The sequence below is a fragment of the Cynara cardunculus genome (genome assembly GCF_001531365.2).
Source record: "Cynara cardunculus var. scolymus isolate 2C chromosome LG 17, CcrdV1, whole genome shotgun sequence".
Lineage (NCBI taxonomy): Eukaryota > Viridiplantae > Streptophyta > Magnoliopsida > Asterales > Asteraceae > Cynara > Cynara cardunculus.
Window position 1 is genome coordinate 8,874,252 of NC_037544.1, and position 9,066 is coordinate 8,883,317.

General features: G+C 36.9%; 2 protein-coding genes across 2 annotated transcripts in view; both read left to right on the forward strand.

Annotated features, from left to right (window-relative positions):
* Window positions 1-1,673, forward strand: part of LOC112499837 — a gene marked incomplete at its 3' end in the record, with an annotated part of 3,260 nt that extends 1,587 nt beyond the window's left edge. Inside the window, exon 2 of the mRNA XM_025103114.1 lies at window positions 543-1,673. Coding sequence (XP_024958882.1) covers window positions 543-1,673 — 1,131 coding nt within the window. The remainder of the gene's footprint in view (window positions 1-542) is intronic.
* A 1,564-nt stretch (window positions 1,674-3,237) lies between these two features.
* Window positions 3,238-8,003, forward strand: LOC112499838 (mucin-2-like). The gene is made up of 3 exons (XM_025103115.1): window positions 3,238-3,423; window positions 3,700-4,486; window positions 7,996-8,003. Exons 1-3 carry the CDS (start codon window positions 3,238-3,240, stop codon window positions 8,001-8,003), a joined length of 981 nt encoding a protein of 326 aa, XP_024958883.1.
* Window positions 8,004-9,066: the final 1,063 nt, after the last annotated feature.

The following is a 9,066-nucleotide window of genomic DNA, read 5'->3' on the forward strand; positions in this document are numbered from 1 at the left end:
AGTGCTTTGTTGTCCAGTAAAATTCCTCCTAAGATGAAAGATCCTGGAAGTTTTACAATCCCTTGTTCAATTGGAGGAAAGAGATAGGAAAAGCTATATGTGACTTAGGTGCTAGCATAAACCTGATGCCTTTATCTGTCTTCAATACCCTAGGCATAGGTGAAGTTAGACCTACAACTGTAACTCTTCAGTTAGCTAATAAGTCCATAGCCTATCCTAGAGGAAAGATTGAGGATGTCCTAGTTCAGGTTAAGTTTATTTTCCCAACTGATTTTATCATCCTAGACTTTGAAGTCGACAAGGACATTCCCATCATTCTAGGGAGACCTTTCCTAGCTACTGGCCGAGCCTTGATAGATGTACAAAAAGGAGAATTAACCATGAGAGTCCAAGACCAACAAGTGACTTTTAATGTTTTTAGTTCCTTTAGGTACCCGGAGGAAAGAGAAGAATGTTCTGCTTTAAGTATGATAGAAACCTGGTGTCAAGAGAAAAGTTTGGGGGAAATCTTAGGTTTATCTAAGACTGATAGTGATGAATAGGAAGATTTTAAGGAATTAGAAACACCCCAAGACTCTGCTACTTTTGAAGTTTTAGAATCTGAGGATAGGAAAACTCTTGTTCCTTCCTTAGATGTTGCCCCAAATTTAGAGTTAAAACAACTTTCCTCACAGTTGAAATATGCCTTTTTAAGAGATTCAGGGAAGTTGCCAGTCATTATCTCATCATCATTAGAAGCTAACCAAGAAGAAAAATTGGTTGACATGTTGAAACTTCGTACCAAGGCCATAGGATGGACCATTGCTGACCTGAAGGGGATAAGTCCCACCATTTGTCAACATAAAATTATTTTGGAAGACAAAAGTTTCACCTCCGTTGAGCCTCAAAGAAGACTCAATCCTGTCATGAATGAGGTTGTCAAAAAAGAGATTTTAAAATGGCTTGACGCTGGCATAATTTATCCTATTGCTAGTAGTACTTGTGTCACTCCTGTGCAATGTGTACCCAAAAAGGGTGGAGTCACTGTTGTACCAAATGAGAAGAATGAACTTATACCTACTAGAACAGTAATTGGTTGGAGGATATGTATGGATTATAGAAGGCCTAATAAAGCCACTCAAAAAGACCATTTTCCATTACCCTTCATAGACCAAATGTTAGACAGACTAGCAGAAAAAGAGTTTTATTATTTCTTAGATGGCTACTCCGGTTACAATCAGATTTCCATAGCACCGGATGATCAGGAAAAGACTACTTTCACATGTCCATATGGAACTTTTGCTTTTAGAAGAATGCCTTTTGGACTTTGTAATGCCCCTGCCACTTTCCAAAGGTGTATGATGTCTATTTTCTCAGATATGTTAGAACACTCCATGGAAATTTTCATGGATGATTTTTCAGTTTATGGGACATCATATGACCTGTGTTTGCAAAACCTTGAAAAAAGTCTTCAAAGATGTGAAGAAACAGATTTGGTTTTCAACTGGGAAAAATGTCACTTTATGATAAAAGAAGGTATAGTGTTAGGGCATTTAATTTCCAAAAGAGGCATTGAAGTTGACAAAGCAAAGTTAGAGGTAATTGAGAAGTTGCCTGAACCAACAACCGTAAAGGGGATCAGAAGTTTTTTAGGACATACAGGTTTTTATAGGAGGTTCATTAAAGACTTTTCAAAAATATCAAAACCTCTTTGTTTATTATTACAGCATGACCATGTTTTCAATTTTAATGAAGATTGTAGAAAATCTTTCAACATTTTAAAAGAAGCATTGGTCACTGCTCCTGTGGTAATAACACCTGATTGGTCCAAACCCTTTGAAATAATGACTGATGCTAGTGATTGGGCAGTTGGAGCAGTGTTAGGTCAAAAGAAAGAAAAGATTTTTCATCCTGTTTATTATGCAAGCAAAACTCTTAATGATGCTTAAATCAATTACACCACTACTGAAAAGGAATTATTAGTTGTGGTCTTTGCTTTTGAAAAATTCAGATCATACTTGATGGGAACCAAAGTGATTGTTCATACAGATCATGCTGCCATCAAGTACCTTATTTCTAAAAAAGATGCAAAGCCAAGGCTAATAAGGTGGGTTTTTCTTTTGCAAGAGTTTGATTTGGAGATCATTGATAGAAAAGGGGTGGATAATCAAGTGGTCGACCATCTGTCAAGATTGGAAAAACAAGACAAACCAGTGCAAAGTAGTGACATCTGTGAAGTATTTCCAGATGAAAGAATTTTGGCTCTTAATCATACTACAGTGCCTTGGTTTGCTGATCTTGTTAATCACTTAGCTTATGGGATTATTCCCAAGGAATTTAATAAGTATCAAAGAAAGAAGCTCATCTATGATTCAAAGAAATATTTATGGGATGACCCTTTCTTGTTTAAAATTTATGCAGATCAGGTGATTAGAAGATGCATCCTAAAAGAAGAAGTACCATCAGTTCTACAGCATTACCATGCAGGACCTTGTGGATGACATTTTGGAGAGAGTAGGACAGCATCCAAGGCCGCGAAGAGGGAGGCCCAAAGTAAAATCCGCGTATAGGAAGCCCACGCGGAAGAAGCCCAAGATCGAAGCCTGCATATTGGTACGGCCTGTCAAGAGCCCGCGTTTTTCTTGTACCAGTTACTGTCTATTCATCTTCAACCTCTCAACTCACTCCATCACTGTACCTTCCTCTCCATTGTACCACTTCCCGTAAGCAATAGCTAATCCCAAGCAACCATTTTCAGAGAGAAAAGACTGTATGTGAACTGGCATTACTAAGCAAGGTACGGTTTCTGACTAATTATACTCGTCGCTCGATAACTGTCAATCATCCAGGGAAAATTTTGAAATTTTCAAAGCTACAATCTTGGAGACTAAGTTTAGAGGCTTTAAAAACCCCTAATCACTGTTCATACACCACTCGGGTTCTTTGCAAACCACTGTTCACATCCATTGTTGTTCTTTGCTCCAAGAACCACTACCATTCCCCTGTTCCATCTGTATGGCCATTCTCAAATCTCGAGCAAGAAGAAGAGAGGGAGAATCAGATTCCATTCCCCCTATAAATAACAATGATCAGTCTAGTGAAAGTGAGGAGGAACCCATAAATGCAATTCCTTTTAGGCAGGTTCCATTTGCCAAATGAACACCCCAATCTCCTCCTCAAGCTAGAACTCAACCCCAAAGAGTTGTGAAGATTGAACCACAACCACAGCCACAAGCACATTACCAAGCTACCCTGAGAATGACCAGAAGCAGAGCCAAAGGCCTTACCAATTTCAAGCCCATTAAGCAGAAGAAGGGCATTGTGATCAGTCTTTCTGATGATAGTGATTCACCACCCGAGAGACATGTTGCTCAAGGAAGTACAAGCAAACCAATACAAGAGGATTCTACCCCTTTGAATACACTGGCAGATGCAGCAACTCAAGTGAGTACTCAGAGCATACCTCCAAGCATCACAGAGACGCTTCAAACAGGTTTGAGAATCACAAGACCCTTAACTATGGATTTATTATCTAGCTTTCCTATTTACCCTCAAGCTAGTGTTGGCTTTATGTTAAGAAAATCTGTGGATTAGGCCATTGCTGCCTCTAATGAAGTTTGGGGGCTAAGGACAACAACTTGTGCCCCTGGTATTGCCATGATCCAAACTCAACCTTCTATGGCTGCCCAAGCACCTAAAAAGGGAAATTCATCCTTTTAGCATTCTGTTAGTGCTGCTTTGGCAACCATGGTTAGGATGATTAGGAGAGAACCAGAGTGTGATCCATCCCCTGCTCAACCACCTGTTACCACTATCCATGCACCCACTATCACTAGAGACACACCCATTGAATTCAACTTCATGGATTCACCACATTTTACCTTTATTCCTATTTCATCTACCACTGTTGAACCTACCATAATTGACCATCCAGCCACTACCAAAACAGTTTCTAGACCATCCCCTGTTGAAACAACCACTACAAGCCCAATACCTTCACCTATTAAACCGATAAACACACCATCTACACCTACTGAACCTGTTATCCCTTTGCTACCTACTGTATCTATCCAAGAACTAGACTTTGTCTTAGGTCTATCACCCACTAATCCAAGCCTTACACTCTTTGAACACAATGAACACCCATCTAATCCACAAAACACCCCTGTCACTCAAACACCACCACCCTCACCCCACTTCACTCAACCATTCATACCTAGTCCAAACCAACCCACTAGCCCTATACACTCTGGGACTCATGACTATTATGAGGGTGCACATTTTGCTCATCATAGCCCTGAGCATAGCAGCCCACATGTTGAGCAAGAAAGGGAGGAGGTTGATACAAGGGCTAGTTTGAGAAAGAAAGTGGCAAGGAAGAGAAGAATGAGTAAAGTTGAAACTAGGTGTTTAAAGAGAAGGATAGAGGGTAGTGAGAGACCAGAGGCTGAGGAAAGGGCATCAAGAAGAAGAAAGAGGCCAGAGCAACAATTTGAGGAAGGGCCAGGTATCTTTTTGAAACCCAAGAACTTGTTTAGCACACCCTTAGCAAGAAAAACTTACTTACAATTTTCTGAGAAAGTAGAGGGGTGCAAAAGGGTTTTTCACAACAACTATTGTTGGCCAATCCTTCCACCAAGGCCACAATAGATTCTTTGGGATGGGAGATTCTGTGTGACACACCTAACCAATACAATCTTAGTTGGGTTAGGGAGTTTTACACTGAGGTAGCTATCACTGATGGGGTAGACTTAAGAGTGAGAAAGACCCCTATTTCATACTCACCCAATGCCATAAATGACCTACTATAGCTCATACCACCTTCATACTCTGAGCTAGATAGGTTAATAGATGGGTGCTCTGATGAGGAGTTTGATTTGAACTTAGCTAGGATAGCCAAGGAAGGGGCTGTTTGGAGTTTTAAGGGTAGGTCTAGGCTTCTAAAAACTCAATATTTGAAGCCTGAAGCCAATTTATGGTTCTATTTCATGAGGCACACAATTCACCCTACTAGCCCTGACACAAATCTTTGCCAAGAAGGAGTTTTGATCATCTACTGTATTTTAGAGGCTAGGCCATTTGATGTTGGGAGGATGATAAGCTCCAACATCAAGGCATGTGTAGAAAGGATAAATGGCAAGTTGCTTTTATCCTTCCTTGATACATAGGCTTATGCAAAAGGCCCAAGTCCTAGCTTTGCCCAAAGATGTGATGTCTATGGAGAAGACCTCCATAGACAAGAAAAATTTGGATAGATTGATGAGGGTGAATGCAAAGGTACAACCAGATGCATCAACTTCTTCCATGGCAGCCCTAAAGGTTGAATTGTTGAAGGCAATGTAGGATCATGCCAATGCCTTAAAGAGAACCATTGTAAAGAAACACCACAAGCTGATGAAAAGGGTAGATGAGCTGAAGAAGGAAGTTGACATTTTGAAGAGGAAAAGAATGCAATGGGCAGAGTACAAAATGCAGAAATAGAGGATACTTAGAACTGCTTCCAAGCATGGGAAATCACAGAGTTCATTCAAGCTCCCACCTCCACCAAAGTCCATTTTGCTACAGCACTCAGACTCTCCTACTCAGTCTGAGTAGGACAGGTTCTACCTTCTTACCCTTTAATATTTTGATGTTTAGTTATGCATGTTTTTAGGTAGATTGCTCCTTTTATTTTGCTGTTTTAAAAAGCATTTGTTGAGTTGTTGTTTTCATATATATAGTTTACTGTTTTTATGACTTTTAGGTCCAGTTAGTTCTTGTTTGTTGTTTTCTAATACCTAGAGTTGTGTCTGTCATTATTCATTGAAAAAGGTCTTGTACATGTGTACTCTGCTGTCTTTAGAGTGCTGTGTACTCTTTAGATTTTGTTTGATATCTATTTTGTTGTTTTAACATAAATTTTGCTTTACTGTTTTTAGATTTAGACTCTGTTATTTTTAGGTCTAAGTTTGATAGTTATCTTTGTTGTTTTCATTAGTTAATTACTGTTTGCTGTTTTAAGAATTTGCTATTCTTGTTTAGTATGTTTTGCTGTTTTTAGAAATAAGTTACATTTTACTTTGTTGTTTTAATCCTTACCTGTTCCATTTCTGTTTGCTATAACAGAATTTACTTAATTAGTTTTTGAGTTTCTATTTTATCTTTGACAAGGACTCATGCAATGCATGTTTTCATTTGCTGTTTTGATTTGCTGTTTTGCTTTACTGTTTTAATCTTGTAAAAGAGGCTCATACAGTTCACTATTTTAAACCTCTTAATTGTTTATTTTCATTCATCTCACTTGAGAATTGTTTGTTGTTTTAATTAGTAGATTAATACTTATGTTTTGTTGACTACCATTTCATTCAAAGTTTCTTTGCTGTTTTAAGACATCATCCTAGTACTTCTTTGCTGTTTTAATTTTTGATGTCTTGATCACATCAGGCATGTCTTGGTTAACAGTCTTAGGACTTAGGCTTGCCTGTATGATGATTGTGTTTTTCTTTCCATTTGCTGTTTTAACCTTTATGCAATCTTTCTCATATCTTTTCTTTGCAGTTTTGACCATGTCATATCTAGCATAATCTGTTTGTATTGGATCTTAATTCTGCTGTTTCTTAAAGGTTGAATGGCTGGTATTACTGTTTTGAGAGAGAGCCAAGCTTAATGCACTCAATTTAACCTCCATGAGTTATGATAAGACCATTGTTTAGTTTCATGTTACCATGTTGTATGGTAATACAATCCTTTGGTTGACTATCTTGGTCTGAAGCTCATCCTTGGTACCACATCCTTACTCTAGAGTCAATTTGATTAGGAGTTGGATTGTTGGTTTTGTTTAAAATCCTTCATTTGAGTATTTGAGTCCTTTTATTTTCACAAGATTGCCAAGTCACACTTTTGACTTCTCATCTTTGCTTTTCTGTTTCAATTGTTTTCAGTTTGAGTTTTTTTTTCCTTTTAAGGATAATCAATTACACTTGTATTGATCATCTTTGCTTTTCTGTTTCATTTTAGGATTTTGGGCACTGATTTTAAGTAGCATATTTTCTTTTAGCCATATATGCACCAAAAAATAGAATAAATAATGAATTTGTTGTACAAATGTTTGAACTTGATGCCATAGCCACAATAATCCAAAGCTTAAACCATCTTTGTCTTAAATTGAGCCTCTAGAACAAGCCAACCATTTCCAAAGCTTTCACTTGATTCAATTGGGCATTCATTTCAATTTGGCCAATTTGTAGCCTTGTTACACTCACAATGAGGACATTGTTTCCCTTAAGATTGGGGGAGGGTCCTAAAAGTACCAAACACTTTATAGAGTTCATGAAACATATGCATAAAGTACCAAACACTTTATAGAGTTCATGAAACATATGCATTAAGACCAAAATTAATTCAAAGGAACAAAGTTCCATGTCTGATGCATGCAAAAGAGTGTCAAAGTACACCAGAATGTTTGAAAAAGACCAAAGTGTCTAAAATACCTCAATATGAGATGCATAGCAGTAAAATTGTGCTATGGAGTGAAAAAGTGAGATGAGGTAAAAGGCATGCATTGAAAAAAAAAAAGCCAAATGCAAAACCCAATTCAAAGTCCCAATTTATCTGTTGAATCTAGTATAACAAAAGAAATATAGGCTAGTTTATGGTTTGGCAATATGAAAGACCTAAGTTTGGGGGAGCTAGGTTTATGAAGGACTATGGATATCAAGCATCAAGTCAACGGTATAACACTTTCATTCAAAAAAATTCAAAAATATGCATACCTTGGCTATGGAATGTTTATGCTCATTTTTTTAGTTTATTAAAAATTTGAGTCTTTTAATTTGTCATTTTATGTTGTTTGGGGACAAACAACAATTCAAGTTTGGGGGTGTGATAAGTGTTAWTWTATTAACCTTATTACATCATTTTCTTAACCATTTTCCTTTGTTTTATTTGCCCATTAGTGTCTTAGTTGAGTCTTTTTATGTCATTTTCATATATTAGTAGTAATATAACATATCTAATGTTAATCCCTTGTTTATGCAGGTTTTTGATGATTTTTGGGGCAAATCCTGCAGCAGTCCTATAGGACCAGGTGTGGCAGAATCCTGTAGTACCTGTCCGTGAGATGCACTTTTGCCTGGGCCGAGAATTCTTGGGCTGCTCCTTAATGGATGTGTGGTCAACAACTTTGGGCCCAGTCAAAGCCCATTTTTGAAGAGTCTTTTGTCTTATTAGGTGGCTCCCATTAAGCAAACTCCCTTAGCCTATAAATAGAGGCTTAAACCTTGATTTTACTTACACTTTCTTATGCTTTCTACCATTTAACACTTATGATCTTTGTGTTATTTAATCTCTAAATTATTATTTTCGGTTTCATGCTTTCGGTTTTCTTGCTCCCAATCAAGAACCGATTTTTGTGAAGTGGATTTGTGATTGCTCTCAAGTTTAATTCAAATACTCGTATTTAATCTTCATCTCATTCATGTTCTTATTTCCAAGTTACGTTACGTTTTCTGACTTTTGTTACAAGTTACGAATTAGTCGATTTCTGTTGCTTTACACTTGATTTCATTCTTTGTGGCTCACGACTAATTTACGTAGACTAAATAATCTATTTTTAAGAGTTTGCAAGTAACATTTTCTGTCTTTGTAACGAAACTTGTGTTGCAAGTTTTGTTACTTGGCTTCCAAGTTTTCTTCCTTAAAGTCAAACTCTATTTTCAAGGCATTCATTAGTCATTTCTCCATCTCATCAAGCACTTGTCATACATCATGTCTTAGTTTAACATTAATTAATAATATTTAGTTATTAATAATTTAATTTCAGTCCTTAATATTTCAGTCTTTATATTTCAGTCTTTTATATTTCAGTCTTTTACATTTCAGTCCTTTACATTTCAGTCTTTTATATTTCAGTCTTTTACATTTCTGCATTTTACTTTACTGCAATTTACTTTCCAGTCATTTAATTTCCAGCAATTTACTTTCAGTCATTTATATTTCAGTCATTTAATTTTCCAATACTTTAAATTCCAGTATTTCCATTTCTTGTAATTTACTTTCTGCAATTTACTTTTCCGTATCAGTTATTTATTTATCAGTCCTTACATCTTT